The sequence below is a fragment of the Leucoraja erinacea genome, chromosome 4, assembly GCF_028641065.1.
Source record: "Leucoraja erinacea ecotype New England chromosome 4, Leri_hhj_1, whole genome shotgun sequence".
Lineage (NCBI taxonomy): Eukaryota > Metazoa > Chordata > Chondrichthyes > Rajiformes > Rajidae > Leucoraja > Leucoraja erinaceus.
This window is the reverse complement of record NC_073380.1, coordinates 82,350,869-82,367,513: the sequence shown is the minus strand read 5'-3', so window position 1 is coordinate 82,367,513 and position 16,645 is coordinate 82,350,869. Positions and strand designations below refer to the sequence as shown.

The 16,645-nt window shown below is 43.7% G+C and overlaps 2 protein-coding genes across 3 annotated transcripts in view; one reads left to right on the top strand and one right to left on the bottom strand.

Annotated features, from left to right (window-relative positions):
* The window catches only part of LOC129696063 (fibrocystin-L-like), a 168,801-nt gene extending 163,016 nt beyond the window's left edge, over nt 1-5,785 (top strand). Inside the window, exons 81-82 of the mRNA XM_055633470.1 lie at nt 3,488-3,601; nt 5,459-5,785. Of these exons, the coding sequence (XP_055489445.1) occupies nt 3,488-3,594 (107 nt within the window). The 3' untranslated portion in view covers nt 3,595-3,601; nt 5,459-5,785. The remainder of the gene's footprint in view (nt 1-3,487; nt 3,602-5,458) is intronic.
* Nucleotides 5,786-15,000: 9,215 nt separating this feature from the next.
* LOC129696615 (septin-7) overlaps nt 15,001-16,645 on the bottom strand; it is a 105,722-nt gene continuing 104,077 nt past the window's right edge. For both annotated transcript variants that reach the window (XM_055634669.1, XM_055634670.1), the window contains one exon: nt 15,001-15,739. In XM_055634669.1, coding sequence (XP_055490644.1) covers nt 15,700-15,739 — 40 coding nt within the window. In that variant the 3' untranslated portion in view covers nt 15,001-15,699. The remainder of the gene's footprint in view (nt 15,740-16,645) is intronic.

Sequence of the window (16,645 nt, the reverse complement as noted above, 5' to 3'; positions counted from 1 at the left end):
CCTTGTAACATTTTGTCCATGACAGACTGGAAGATTTTTGGGGAGGATTTCACACCATAGGGCAGCTTAGTATATGAATACAAGCCCTTATGTGTGTTGATAGTCAAGTACCGCTGACTTTCCTTGTCGACATTGAGTTGGGCGTAAACGTGAGACAAATCCAGTTTAGTGAAGATTCTTGCTCCGCTAAGTTCTGCGCACAGATCTTGTGAGGTTGGTAAGGGATATTGTTCATCGTCAACAGCTTGGTTGATTGTGACTTTGTAGTCACCGTGTAGTCGAACAGTTTTGTCGGCCTTGGGTACGGCCACAATTGGCGTTGCCCAGTTACTCTGGTCTGTCTTCACGAGTACTCCATTACGCTCTAACCTGTTGAGTTCTTCCTCCACTTGTTGCTTTAGTGCATATGGTACAGGTCTTGGTTGACAATACGCAGGTTTCACATCTTGCTTAAGTCGAATGTATGCAGAGTACCCTGTTACTCCCATGTAACTGTCGGCAAATGCTTGCTTAGACGTTTTCAAGACGTGATTTGGACAAATTGATGCTGAAAATGTATTTCCAGTCTAACTCAGCCAATCCTTCCCAAGGAGGGTTGGTTTATTTCTGTAGCTGGCCACTATAATGGGCAATGTTACTGACTGACCATTATGCTGAACTTTACAGTTCATTTGGCCGCATGTCTCCAAAACTTTGCCTGAGTAGGTTCTCAGCTTGACCTTACTCTCAAACAATGGTGTCTGTGGGAACTTTGTTTCATAACTTTGTTTGCTCATGACCGAACAATCTGCTGCCCTGTCAATACACATATCGATTAACTGTTCATTAATCAATAGTTTAGTTTGAAAGTCCTTGCCTTGACTGGGTGTAGGCTTATCGATGTTGATTGCATAAATGGTGTACAACCCAAGTTCATTTCCATCTGGGTTCATCTCCAAGTTGTGAACTCCTTTCTGGTGTTGTCGCTTGTTTCCCGCAGGTTGTTGGTTTCCTGCTTTAAGCTTTGCCCGACATGCTGAGGCGATATGGCCTTTCTTCTGGCAGTTATAGCACTTGGCCATTTTGAATTAACAAAATTGGGACGAGTGATTACCGTTGCAACGAAAACAATTGTCTGAACTCTGCTCCCCGCCATACTTTGGTTTAGCGCCTCTTGGTTTGGCCATAGGCACTGCCTTGAGAGTGTAAACGGCCACTGCAGTCTGTGGTGGACAAAACTCGCGAGCATTCTTCGATGCCATCTCCATTGTGGTAGCAATCTTGCATGCTTTCTCAAATGTAAGATTGGAGTGTTCATGAGTTTGGACTGAATTCGTTCATCCACTAGACCACAAACAAATCTGTTGCATAGTGCGCATCCGAGAAAGGTTCCAAAGTTACAGTGCAAAGTTAAGTTTTTCAAGACAACAATGTACTCATTGGTTGTCTCATTCTGCTTCTGGTTTCTAGCCGAATTTAGAGCTTTCTGCAATTTCCAGAGGCTTTGGGTTGAAGTGCTCCTCCAACTTCTTCATAATGTCATTGAATGGCACGTCTTTTGCCTTTATGGGCACAAGGAGATTCACGAGTGTGCCGTACACTTCAGGACTGATCTCCATGAGCAGAATCGCTTTCATATGTTCGCACACAGCCTTATTTGTTTCAGTCACTACTTCTCCTTCACCACTAATCTCCATTATGTTGTTTGCCATGAAAAACATGTTCGCTCTCTCCATATAGGAGCTGAACGGCTCTCTACTCTTGTCAAAAGTGCCAAGGTTTCCAATGTAGCCTGTGGACACTGCCATCGTGTCGTTCTTTTTTTTTTTAAGTCCGTTCAAAAACCCCAATTTCCTGTCTGTTCTGGTGTAACAATTCACCTAAAACTTAGCTGTGGAAAGGTTATACCAGCTTGAGGAACTCGACAAAAAAAAACTCAGTCTAAAATCCTGTACAATCCCAAGGATGCCATCTTGCCACATAGACACAACATAGAGATAGCCTGACAAAACTCTCGACGATTTGTACAGCTGCTGCTTTAAACTACAGTCCCCTGCATAGAAGGATCTGTGGCCTATCGTGACCAGTTCGCAAACAACTGCGACATAGCTCTGCATTTGCTGTTTAAAATGTTAAATAATACTGCATGTTACAAAACAGTCCTGCACTGTATTTAAAGGCTGAGTTCACAAACTCTATCCCATCCACGTTGCCAATGTTGTTATTTTGCGGACGGCAGAATGAAGAACAAGACTTACTGGTTGCCTGGATCACGAGAGAGAGATTTATTACCCAGCATTCCCTGCCTATATTGAACACCAACTCATTAACATACATATGAATGCATTACACTGTCAAACGCTCATCATAAGTTAACCCACTCATTCCTGGGATCATTCTTGTAAATCCTCTCTGGACCCTCTCCAAGGCCAGCACATCCTTCCTCAGATATGGTGCCCAAAATTGCTGACAATACAGCAAATTGTCCCAGCAAGGTGGTGTTGCACCTTCTTGAAGCACTGTGGTCCTTCAGGTGAAGGAGTTTACCACTGTTCTGTTGGGGCGGGAATTCCAGGGACAATCAAGGTCCGGCTATACATTTCCAAGTCTGGACGGTGGGAGACTTGAGGTGAAACCTCTTGCTACCCATGACCTTCTGGGTGGGAGAGGTGAGGTGAGGGGTTTGGGAGGGGCTATCACAGTAGATTGGGCTAGGAACTGCAGTGCAGCCACTGTGCACTGGTGCTGAAGGGGTTAATAATTGGGATGGGGGAAGGAACAAGTGGTTTCAGGTGAGGGAGGATGCTCATTTCCATATTTCTATCAGCTCTCTGCAGGGGGTTCGTATTTATAAGGCCCACTGCCTCCCAAATAATCATTTGCCCCCTCATGTTCCATGTTGGGAGGTTGGTGGGATGGCATTCTGCGGATAGGTGGCAGACGAGCAGAAGGGGGCCGGATGGGGGGGGGAGAGTCATAGAGGGGGGATCAGATGGGACAAGGGATTGGTCTGGAACAAGGGGATTGGACATGGTGTAATGGGATTGTGTGAGGATCAGATAGTGGAGGGAATGAATCTAGTAGGAGGGGATGGGGTGGCGTTGAAGGGATTGGGCAGGATGAGCAAACAATCAAAATGGAACGGGTGGGTGATGTGAATTAGCTGGGGATATCGGGCAGGCTGGGAGAAGGGATTGGGAAGAGGAAAGGGATTGTGGGTAGAGGGATTGGCAGGAGAGGAGTGGATTGCTGGGGGAAGGATTGGAGTGGGGGAACTGGAGTAGTAAAATTGAGGGATTGTATGAGGGGGGTAGGGATAGGGGGAGGGGATTGTGTGGGGGAGGGATTGGGGTAGGTCCTCAGATTGTGGTGGGGAGGGCTTGGATTGTTGTGGGGAGGAGAGGGATTGTGAATGGGTGGAAGGGAAGTGCATGGGGTTGAGGGGAGCTTTGGGCTCAGGCTTGGGTTTGCTCCATGTGTTATCAGATCCCGATCTGTTTACCTGCAGCTCACGGATACAAGTCCACATCGATAACAGGAAGATGGGCACAGCGTAGAGTTGGATCTGTAGCTGATGCCAGAACAGCCCCGCATTCTCCTCCGGTGCAGACATAACTCAAAGGTAAATGTTCTCTTTGCCATAAGTTGGGTGGCATAGTGGCACAGCAGTAGTGTTGCTGCCTTACACTTCAAGAGACCTGACGATGGGTGCAGTCTCTGTGGAGTTTGTACGTTCTCCCTGTGATAGCCTGTATTTTCTCCGGGTGCTCCAATTTCCTTCCACAAAGAAACGTGAAGGTTTGTGGGTTAGATGGCTTCTATAAATTGTCCCTAGGGTGTAAGATAGAACCAGTGTGCGGATGATCATTGGTCGGCGTAGATTCGGGCCGGAGGACCTGTTTCCACGCTGCATCATTAAACTAAACTGCACCTACTGTCCCTTCTCTCCCTTGCACTCTTCTGAACTGAGGAATACAGGCTCCCTCCATCACTCTCCAAAGGACCACATACCTCATCAGTCTGGTAAATCCCCACTGCACCATCTTCCAGGGTGACAAACACATTACCCTAGGGTGTTCATGATCATAGAAACATAGAAATTAGGTGCAGGAGTAGGCCATTCGGCCCTTCGAGCCTGCACCGCCATTCAATATGATCATGGCTGATCATCCAACTCAGAATCCCGTACCTGCTTTCTCTCCATACCCCCTGATCCCTTTAGCCACAAGGGCCACATCTAACTCCCTCTTAAATATAGCCAATGAACTGGCCTCAACTACCTTCCGTGGCAGAGAATTCCAGAGATTCACAACTCTGTGTGAAAAATGTTTTCCTCATCTCGGTCCTAAAAGATTTCCCCCTTATCCTTAAACTGTGACCCCTTGTTCTGGACTTCCCCAACATCGGGCACAATCTTCCTGCATCTAGCCTGTCCAACCCCTTAAGAATTTTGTAAGTTTCTATAAGATCCCCCCTCAATCTTCTAAATTCTAGCGAGTATAAACCGAGTCTATCCAGTCTTTCTTCATATGAAAGTCGTGACATCCCAGGAATCAGTCTGGTGAACCTTCTCTGTACTCCCTCTATGGCAAGAATGTCTTTCCTCAGATTAGGAGACCAAAACTGTACGCAATACTCCAGGTGTGGTCTCACCAAGACCCTGTACAACTGCAGTAGAACCTCCCTGCTCCTATACTCAAATCCTTTTGCTATGAATGCTAACATACCATTCGCTTTCTTCACTGCCTGCTTCACCTGCATGCCTACTTTCAATGACTGGTGTACCATGACACCCAGGTCACGTTGCATCTCCCCTTTTCCTAATCGGCCACTATTCAGATATGTGATAGGAGTAGAATTAGGTCATTCTGCCCATCAAGTCTACTCCGCCATTCAATCATGGCTGATCTATCTCTCCTTCTTAACCCCATTCTCCTGCCTTCTCCCCATAACCTCTGATACCCCAGTAATGAAGCCCCCAATTCCTGCTTGCCAGGCCCATCACAGTACCAGTTGAGATCTTATTTAGTTTCCTCAATGCTTGCTGTACCCGCACGTCAACTTTCCGAAGCCGGTGAGACTTTGGAACTCCCTTCCTCAAAGATCAATGGAAGCACTGACTAAAACATCCTACAAAAATGAAGTATCTTTCCCCTCAGCGCTGGGTGGGGCCAGCAGAACCCAATGCACCTCCTTCTCAGACTGACTATAGATGGGCAAACAGGCGTTGCAGATCTTGGTCAGGCCAATCTGTGACTAGAGTCCATGTGTGCATTGTGTGCCACAGGCTGAATAATCCATTGATGAAATGTGATCTGCGATGCCTTCAACAACCCTGCAGTTAGTAGAGTGGTGGAGAGTAGGATTGGGTTGGGTGGAATACTAATGGCTGTGATGTACGAGTAGCTATATTGAAGTATTTTCTGTGATACTAATGAACATTGAACCTGTTCTAATGAAATAACCACTCTTTTTACAGACAATCCGAAATGGAGATTGCCAGTTTTCCGTACGGGAGAGATCCCTGGATGGATTGAGTAACGTTGCAAATGAGATGCAGCTTGATTAACTTTTTGATGATTTTCCTTTAAAACAAAATCTTAAATAATTTTTTAATATTTCTGTAGATTGGTTTATGCATGCAACCAATCATATATAGGTTAGCATCACTAACCCCGCCTTACTGTATCATTTATATTAACAACCCACTTCCTATGCTATGTAGTTTGGATAGCAGACAGGATGCAGTGACAACTAACATGCTACTGTGCTGTTAAGTCTGTTTGTGGATTAAAGATGATCGTAAATTACATGCCGTGTATATGTCATATTTTCAGTTTCTTCTGCCCCTGATTATGTTTTTCAATCAATAATCTTCTATATTTTGATTGAAACAGTAAGCTGGTGTGAATGTGGGGATATTTCCATTGAATGTGCAACAATAATTCACCAGTTTAAAGGCAATACTGTTTCATAGACTGGTCTGGTTTACTGATATTTTAGCTTTCACATTTCTTATTCCTCAAACAATCTAATCCCTTCCCCCAGGCCCTGTAATATCCATTTGCTACTCACACATCACAGCCCTTAGTATCCTTCCCAGTCGAATCTCACTCTCCCCGACACTGTAGGGTTGTTGAAGGCACTGCCGATCACATTTCATCAATGGATTCTTCATCAGTCTGCGGCACCAAATTCACACACTGACCTTCTGCACAAACCACTCTTGTGCTTTTGAGCTCTTCTCACATTCCCAGTCTCTTGTTCCCTGCCTGTGTCACAGAACTCATTGCAACCAAAGATGGAGACGTCCACCGGCATAACCTTACCTTGCTCTCGTCTGGCACCTTACGTGGCTTCATTAGTTGCCATTCTGGCTGATACTGGCCACTGAGTTTGTCTTCCTTATTTCTGCCCTGCACCAAGTAACATCCCTAGCACTCCATCCCAAAGACTTTGGATCCCATTTTGGTGACAGAAGTCACAGATAATCCAGCTTGTTGGAGCCCATTACATTCCCACTGTGTCCAAACTGATTTTAAAACGGGATAGTGCAGGATTTTTTAGAGTAACACACTTTTGGTTTAAACTACCATTGGCTGTGTTGGGTGTCAGATGTGTTGAGTATTTCTGGTTCATAATTAACCTTTACCCATTGCTCAGTCTCCATCAAAACCCAAATCCAAAATGAGCTCCAGGATCATGCTTTTTATTGCCCAATGTGTTCATTTGAGGTTACATCGGCAGTAGGTGGGCCATGAGCTCACTGCTCCCACACATTCTCACCACTCACCTCTTATTACAAGTGCTCTAGGGGCTAGCAGAATCAAGAGATATGGGGAGAAGGCAGGCAAGGGTTACTGATTGTGGGTGATCAGCCATGATCAGGCTCGAAGGGCCAAATGGCCTCCTCCTGCACCTATTTTCTATGTAAGAGATATTATTTAGCTTTTCCTGTGTTAAAATCCATTTATTATTAAATCAAAGATAATTTTAAAGCAAAATGAAATATATAAAGATTTTCAATGTCACGGAAACTGCTCCAATAAATCAATTGTGGAAAAATGTTGATGCAGTATCGACATGATCAGTTTCACATTTTCCATATGCTGAACATCAGTTGTTCACTTCAGTACTCAGGCCGGAGGGACAGCTACGTATGGATAATCTGAACCCCTAGGTGGATGGAATCGGTGTACGATTGAAGAGCTGTTGCAGGATGCACCCGCAAACCAAAGCCTCACCCCTACACCCTGTCCAGCAGTCTGGCCGCCTAATTCCTTTCCATCACAGATCCACAAAGGTGCCTGCACCAACCTTCTTGCTGGTCAGCCTAATGTATACAAAAACAGAAGCAAATCCATAGGCCAGCTCAGCTCTTGATGTACACATAGGGTCCTTGGGTCCAGGTTGTCTGGTGTTGATTTAACCCTGGACGAAAGAGTGATGGTGCTTAATTGTCACATGCACTGGGACTGGAACAATTACATTCTTACTTGCTGCAACATTGCAGGACATGAATGCAATAACACAACAAATAAATATGCAATAATATATCATTAAAATAAATGATCCATTATAGTTGGTAAGTAGGCCATAAAAGTGCGAGCCAGACAAAGTACTGCATGTGGTACAACCTTATAACAGCCCACGCCTGAGATTGCAGAATAAAGGGCAACTCTGCGTCCAAGCAGGAACAGTATTACAGGCAGGGCCTTCAGCTGGATCTTAAACCAGGACTCTGCACTCTCAGCAGATCATGTAGGCTGTCAAAGAACAGAAGGGACGAATGGCTTTTTCTCCTTATTTGCATAACTCCCTACTCACTTGGGGTTACTCGTTTTAGAAAAGCACCCGTCGTCTACATGGTAACTTTGCAGAACAGAGAGTAGACGAGTAGGTGCAAACCCAGACAGGTGTGAAACCAAACGCTGAGCACAGGCACCTGTATCCCTAAAGCCAGAGAGTGGCTGTGCCACATCTATTACCATGCCCAGCTTGACTGTTCCAGCCTTCGCAAACCAACTACTCACTGTTAGTGTTACCTTTGAATTTTTGGACAGTAAGTGCTCCATGTCCCACAAAAGAAGTTCTGTAATGAAGTGCGTTATGTGAGGCTGCATGCAGATTGCAGACATACCACAGACCACAGGATGCTCAAACGCGCCCAGTACTCTGAGCAGCTTCCTTTTCAATCTGGCATTATTGCCACTAGGCTTCAACTGAGAACGAGGCCCACAGGATTAAGGCAAAATTTAAGATATACTCAAGCCCATGTTCTGTCCTTTTTACATAGTATGCCTTAACATATACAGCATCTGCAGTCAGGATGTCTTCCTCTGCATTCATCATATCATTAATTAAATACATTGTCTCATAATGAATCAACACCTCCTTAAACATCTCCTTGCCTTTCTAACTCGTGATCACCTAGCCCACAGCGGAGCATTGTGGGCTTCACCTTTCCTTGATCATCATTACTTTTTTGCGTATCTTTTGTTCTATATCCCTCACTGTTTTTCTCTCATTTCCCTTTCCTCTGACTCTCAGTCCGACGGAGGGTCTCGCCCCGAAACGTCACCTACTCCTTTTCTCCAGAGATGATGCCTGACCCATTGAGTTACACCGGCTTTATGGATCAACCATCTTAAACAATGCAGCCATGAAGGGTTTGTGAGGCTGTTACACAGGGCCCAGCTCCTCGGTATCCAGTGGTGGTGCCCCATTCTCATGTTATGGTCATTTGTGCAATTTACCGTGAAGCCATCATTTCATATGTTGACCTGGTATTGTGCACTGTGATGTGATTCCTGACCTCACAGTGAAGGCATCCTAGGAGCCAGCGATCATAAGATTAATTTCAGATTGAGGGACAGGATAGGTCCAAGATCAGACTTTTAGGGGCAACTATAAAGATATAGAAACAGAGGTAGCAACGGTAAACGGATTAATTAGGTTAAAGGATCAATCAATTAGAAACATAGAAAATAGGTGCAGGAGTAGGCCATTCGGCCCTTCGAGCCTGCACCGCCATTCAATATGATCATGGCTGATCATCCAACTCAGTATCCTGTACCTGCCTTCTCTCCATACCCCCTGATTCCTTTAGCCACGAGGGCCACACCTAACTCCCTCTTAAATATAGACAATGAACTGGCCTCAACTACATTCTGTGGCAAAGAATTCCACAGATTCACCACTCTCTGTGTGAAAAATGTTTTTCTCATCTCGGTCCTAAAAGATTTCCCCCTTATCCTTAAACTGTGAACCCCTTGTTCTGGACTTCCCCAACATCGGGAACAATCTTCCTGCATCTAGCCTGTCCAACCCCTTAAGAATTTTGTAAGTTTCTATAAGTTTCCCCCCTCAATCTTCTAAATTCTAGCGAATACAAGCCGAGTCTATCCAGTCTTTCTTGATATGAAAGTCCTGACATCCCAGGAATCAAAATGTAGCAGTCAATTGGACCTTAGAGAATTAGCATTCCAATGAAAAATAAACATTCCAGGGGGCGGACTCACTATTTATCGTGAACTAAAATAGCCAAAGATCAAACTTAACAAAAAAATAATAGTAAAGGAAAGTAGAAACACTCAGCAAGTCAGGTCATGTGTGTAGAAACAAGAGATAATATTTCTTTGCTACATTGAATGTCGAGGATGTAAAAGTGAAGCATTCTGATGAAAAATTATCTGACCTGGTACGTTTCCTGCTGCAGGTGCTGACTGACCTGCTGAGTGTTTCCAGTATCAGTTTTTCGATGTTCAATTATATTATTCAAGGACAGGTGGCAGACTGGAGCAATTAAAGAATTGCTCAGTGGATATAAATGCAAAGAATGACTAAAGGATCAAAGGTAGACACAGAATGCTGGAGTAACTCAGCTGGATAGGCAGCATCTCTGGAGAGAAGGAATGTGTGACGCTTCCGGTCGAGACCCTTCTTCAGTCTAAAGGATTAATATGGAAGGAAATAGAGTTTAAGATAGAGCCAAGGACTGCTCTCACCCCAACCATGGACTGTTTACCCTCCTACCATCCGGGAGGCGCTACAGGTCTCTCCGTTGCCGAACCAGCAGGTCGAGGAACAGCTTCTTCCCGGCGGCTGTCACTCTACTCAACAACGTACCTCGGTGACTGCCAATCACCCCCCCCCCCCCCCCACCGGACACTTATTATTATTTATTCAAATCATTTGCTATGTCGCTCTTCCAGGGAGATGTTAAATGCATTTCGTTGTCTCTGTACTGTACACTGACAATGACAATTAAAATTGAATCTAAATCTGAATCTGAATCTGAAATTAAAGCTAGCTTGACATATATAAACAGATAGTAAGACTGTACTACCAAAAATGAGTGTCTGATTAAAAGGCGAGATGGGGAATTGCTGAGGGAAAACAGGAAATAGCAAATTATACAATTATTTTGCATCCATCGTCACTGTGGAGGACAAGTAGCTTTCCAGAAATGCCTCAGATAGGGAATTAGAAGGGAGGGAGGAATTCAGGAATTAGAAGGGCAGGAGGAATTCAGGAGAATTACTGTCTCCAGAGAAGTGGGACTGAGCAAATTGTTGGAGCTGTAGTCTGATCAGTCTCCAGGTTCTGAAGGACTTCCTCAGGGTCTTCACAGAAGTAACTCGTGAAATATTTGATGCATTGGGTTTAATTTTCCAAAATTCCCTCGATTCAGGGAAGGGTCCATAGATTGGAAAATAACAAACGTAACCCCTATATTCAAAATAAGGGATGGTGACAATAGGATCTATGTCAGGATGGTATTCATTGCCTATAGCACAGCCGTCAACACCATAATACCGAATAAGCTCACCCCTGGATTTCTGAACCTTGGCTTTAGGGCCTCCATCGGCAACTGGTTTCTGGGCTTCCTGATCAACAACCCTTAATCAGTTAGAATTCGTCACAACAGTTCTTCCACTCCGACGGTTAATACTGGTGCCGCTCTGGTTGCAGGATCAGTCTCTTTCTCTACAACCTGTACATCCATGACTTGTGGCCAATAACACCAATTCAATCTTGAAGTTCGCCGATGAAACTTGCTTTCATCAGTTGGGTTTTCAAGTATAAAGGTCGGAAGATCAGGTTGTAACTTTATAAAATGTGCAAGAAGGAACTGCAGATGCTGGTTTAAACCGAAGATAGACACAAAAAGCTGGACTAACACAGTGGGACAGGCAGCATCTCTGGAGAGAAGGAATGGGTGACGTACTGACTGAAGGGTCTCGACCCAAAACGTCACCCATTCCTTCAGAGGCGCTGCCTGTTCCGCGGAGTTCTCCAGCTTTTTGTGTCTACAGTGCACTCCATAAAGACCCATCATTTATTTATTTGCCTCTGTACTCCACAATTTGAGATTTGTAATAGAAAAAAAATCACATGTGGTTAAAGTGCACATTGTCAGATTTTATCAAAAGGGTGTTTTTATACATTTTGGTCTCACTATGTAGAAATTACAGCTGTGTTTATACATAGTCCCCCCATTTCAGGGCACCATAATGTTTGGGACACGTGGCTTCACAGGTGTTTCATTGCTGTTTGTCAACGTGAGGATCAAAGTTGTGCCAATGAAAGTCAAATAAACCATTATGAGACTGAGAAACAAGAATAAAACTGTCAGAAACATCAGCCAAACGTTAGGCTTACCAAAATCAACTGTTTGGAAAATCATTAAGAAGAAAGAGCACTGGTCAGCTTACTAATCGTAAAGGGACTGGCAGGCCAAGGAAGACCTGCAGCTTGGACTGGAGCCTACCAGAGAGAAGGCAATTCTGGATTTAGTTGTCTAATGAACCAGATTTAATAAGGGAACTCAAGGTAAAGGAGGTAGTGACCATAATATGATAAATTTTAATCTGAATTTTCACTGCAATTTGAGAGGGAGAAGGTAAAATCAGTATTGTCAGTATTGCAGTTGAACAAAGGGGACTATGAAGGCATGAGAGAGGAGCTGGCCAAGGTCGACTGGAAAAGGATCCTAGCAGGAATTATGGTGGAACAGCAATGGCAGGAATTTCTGGGCATAATCCAGAATATGCAGGATCATTTCATTCGAAAGAGGAAGAAAAATTCTAAGGGGAGTAAGAGGGAACCGTGGCTGACAAGAGAAATTAGGGATGGAATAAAACTAAAAGAAAAGGTGTATAACATAGCAAAGAGTAGCGGGAAGCCAGAGGATTGGGAAACTTTCAAAGGACAACAGAAGGAAACAAAAAGGGCAATGCGGGCTGAAAAGATGAAGTACGAGGGTTAACTGGTCAAGAAAGATAGTAAAAACTTCTTTAGGTATGTTAAGAGAAAAATATTAGTAACGCCAAATGTGGGTCCCTTGAAGGTAGAAACAGGTGAAATTATTATGGGGAACAAGGAAATGGCAGAAGAGTTGAACAGGCACTTTGGATCTGTCTTCACTGAGGAAGGCACAAACAATCTCCCAGATGTACTGGAGGACAGAGGATCTAGGGAGACAGAGGAACTGAAAGAAATGCGCATTAGGCGAGAAATAGTATTGGGTGGACTGATGGGACTGAAGGCTGATAAATCCCCAGAGCCTGATGGTCTGCATCCCAGGGTACTCAAGGAGGTGGCTCTAGAAATAGTGGACGCATTGGTGATCATTTTCCAATGTTCTATAGATTCAGGATCAGTTCCTGTGGATTGGAGGATAGCTAATGCTATCCAACTTTTCAAGAATGGAGCGAGATAGAACATGGGGAATTACAGACCAGTTAGCCTGACATTGGTGGTGGGGATGATGCTGGAGTTCATTACTAAAGAAGTAATAATGGTGCATTTGGTTAGCGGTAAGAGGATTGGTCCAAGTCAGCATGGATTTATGAAGGGGAAATCCTGCTTGACTAATCTTCTCAAATTTTTTGAGGATGCAACAAGTAAAATGGATGAAGGAGAGCCAGTGGATGTAGTGTATCTGGACTTTCAGAAAGCCTTTCATAAGATCCCACACAGGAGATTAGTGGGCAAAATTAGAGCACATGGTATTGGGGTAGGGTATTGACATTGATAGAGAATTGGTTGGCAGACAGGAAACAAAGAGTACACAGAAATGTCATGTAAATGAATGTAGACATGTTTATTACTTTGTTGCATATCTTTTGCATGCAATGACTGCTTGAAGTCTGCGATTCATGGACATCACCAGTTGCTGGGTGTCTTCTCTGGTGATGCTCTGCCAGGCAGTTATTGCAGCCATCTTTGGTTAATGCTTCTTTTGCGGGGTTGTTCCCTTCAGTTTTCTCTTCAACATATAAAAGGCATGCTCAATTGGGTTCAGATCGGGTGATTGACTTGGCCACTCAAGAATTGATCATTTTTTACCTTTAAAAATCTCTGTTGGTTTAGCAGTATGTTTGGGATCATGCTCTTGCTGTTAAATGAACTGCCGGCCAATGAGTTTTGAGGCATTTGTTTGAACTTGAGCAGATAGGATGCATCTATACATTTCAGATTCCATTATGCTACTACCAACAGAGGAGTTGAGGGCATCATATATGAGCCATGAACATTAAACGGTGGGCCACATTCTGAGAATGAGAACAAACTCTGTTCCCACATTCTGAGAGAACAAGAAGAGATTACAAGGCAGACGGGAAAAGACTGAATGATGTGTTCTTGGGAATCTCTGGCCCAGAGTCGCTCATGTGGGATTGTATTGAAACCATATGTATTAGTAATACACAAAGGTTGAAGGAGCGCATTGAACCACCCTCTCGAGGTCCTGCCCCTTGTATGGAAAAGCCTGCAGTTCCCACAGCTGCCTAGTCAGTCACCGCCGAACCAGAGTGAAGTCGTCCTCAATCCCAAGGGACATCTTGAGGCGGCAGCTGTGGAGATCTGGGGATGGGGATTGGAGAGATCCCATGCTGATGTTGCACCTCCTGTTGGCATTGTTCTGGGCTATCGACTACTCTGTGATCACACAATTCTCATGCAGAATCAAATTCTATTGCAACGTTAAACAATTGTTGAAAGTGTGCTTTAATGTCACTTTAGAGGTTTGATGGACTGCACGTGCCAACATGTCACTCACATAGACGAGCCAGGGACTAAAGTGGCCCTGCTCCTTCTGCTTGGGTCCGACCATAGACATCAGGAGCCTTTACATTAGATTGCTCGCCAGCACAGTGGCCAGAATCAGATGTTAGTAGGAATAGAACAGAAGTGGGAAACACAGTGAGCAAGTTAGGAGGGTTGGGTGTGTATGCGTGCTTTGTCCGTGATATTTATTTAGTTGTTTATCTTTAATATTTTACCTTGTATGTATCATTAGCTTTTAGAAATGTTTGAATGCTGCACTGACTGGCTGACATCTTAAATTTTGTTGTACATGGTTCATGTTACAATGACAATAAAGAAACTATTCTATTCTATTCTAGGAGGTTGTGGGTTCAATCTCAGCTCAGTAATGGAGCACAAAATTGCAGTCATGCTCCTAGAAGTATTCCGATAAAGTAGCACACCACAGGGGTTGCTGTCAACGAGGCATTAAACCAAGGCCATGTCTGCCTTTAGATGCAGGAAATCCCAAGCACCATCAGGCAGAGAAAAGCTTATTTCTTTCGATCATCTTGACTTTTGAATTAATACAAAACCATGATCATTAGATCAAATAGAACCCGGTTCTCCTGTTAACATGACCATCAAAAACATCACTTTGCTGCAGGAAGCACTGGCATCATCACAACATTGTTTTATTATGTGACTCTGTACAATACAAACAAAAATACAGAGATGGGTAACGTGTATACAGCTAGATGTGACTCCCTCCCTCCCCCCTCCCCTCCCGCCCTCCCTCCCTCCAACACCCAGAGGCCATGAATCCACTGAGCAAGGAGATGCAAGCTGGACTGCCCTTGTGACTGGAGAAGGTGCTTTAATGGCTCCAGTGCGTACAGCAAAATGCAGCACCTTAGTCAGGTACAATAAAATGCAAGAGAATGCATGTTCTTCACTCCTTCCCCGTTTCCTAACATACAAAAGCTATGCTTTTTAAAAAAAAATGTCAGCATGTTGCTGGGCAATAAATGAAATATCTAAATTAATTGTTACAATAAATGAAGCAATTACAAAAGTTAATGTTTTACGAGAGAACATTAATTATTGAATGAAAACAGCGAAAATCTAAGACAACACAATACATAAGTGGCTGAGCCTGTTAGTTTAAATATTTCTGGATGTTTTGGGGACAGAACAGTGAAAGGTGGAAGAGAAACAAGTGCTGGACCACACCAGAACAAGTTGGACTATCTCCACTCAATCCCCATAAAGTTGTGTTATTTCTACATCGGAGTGAAATTACAACAAATTATAGCACTGTTTCTCTAGGCATTTTTCAAAGTTCTCACATCTGTGGAAGAACAGATAATATTCTGTAAACAAACCACCAGAACATGATTGCATAAAAGGAAATACATTTATCTGCATAAAAAGGGAGGCATCAGTTTAAAAAAAAATTCAGATGTTGTGTCTCTACATACAATACACCCCAGATAACGTGAGACTTGTCTAACTTCCTATATCAGAGACTACAAATAGAAATTAATGTACATAGTATTAAGTTGGCCATTTCACATGCTAATACATTAACATTATAGAGATAATAGGTGCAAAGTTGAATCCTTTCAAAAAAAAATTATGTCCAGGGGTGGCAAATTGGCAAGTACATAATTCGTGGCATTCAAATGGTTAAAATATCTTCCCTTTCTTCTTGTTCTTTTCCAAAGTCCTTTGAAAGAAAACAACACAGATATCAGCAAACTGCAGTGGTATAATCAAAGATACTGGCATTAATTTTAATCGGAGGATGGCTTTGCTGACATCGCAGGTAGTTAGGAGCAAAATACTCAAAATACTTAATCTGACACAGACTTGGACACGCATTACTTTAGCTCAGAGACAGGAAACGCCATCTCCTCTTATGATAAAGAGCAAGTGCACTTGCACTCAATGGCTTGTGGGTGGCTTCACTTCCGCCAGGGTTAATTCCAGGGAATGCCAACAACAGGCTGCTACTGCTCTGTCAGAGGTCCCATGGCTTTGGTGAGAGATTAAACAGCTACCCCATCTGCCTCTCAGGTGATGTAAAAGATCCCAAAGGATGCAACAAGTAGAATGGATAAGGGAGAGCCAGTGGATGTGATGTATCTTTGACAAGGTCCCACACAAGAGATTAGTGTGCAAAATTAGAGCACATGGTATTGGGGGTAAGGTATTGACATGGATGGAGAACTGGTTGGTAGACAAGAAGCAAAGAGTAGGAATTAACGGGTCCTGTTCAGAATGGCAGGCAGTGACTAGTGAGGTGCCACAAGGCTCGGTGATGGGACCCCAGTTATTTACAATATATATTCATGAATTAGACGACAGAATTAAATGTAACATCTCCAAATTTGCAGATGACACAATGCTGAGTGACAGTGTGAGTTACAAGGGGGATGTTAGAGGCTGCAGGGTGACTTGGATAGGTTGGGTAAGTGGGCAGATGCATTATAATGTGGATAAATGTGAGGTTATACACTTTGTTGGCAAGAGCAGGAAGACAGATTATCTGAATGGTGTTAGATTAGGAAAAGGGGAGGTGCAACGAGACCTGGGTGTGCTTGAATATCAGTCACTGAAAGTAAGCATGCAG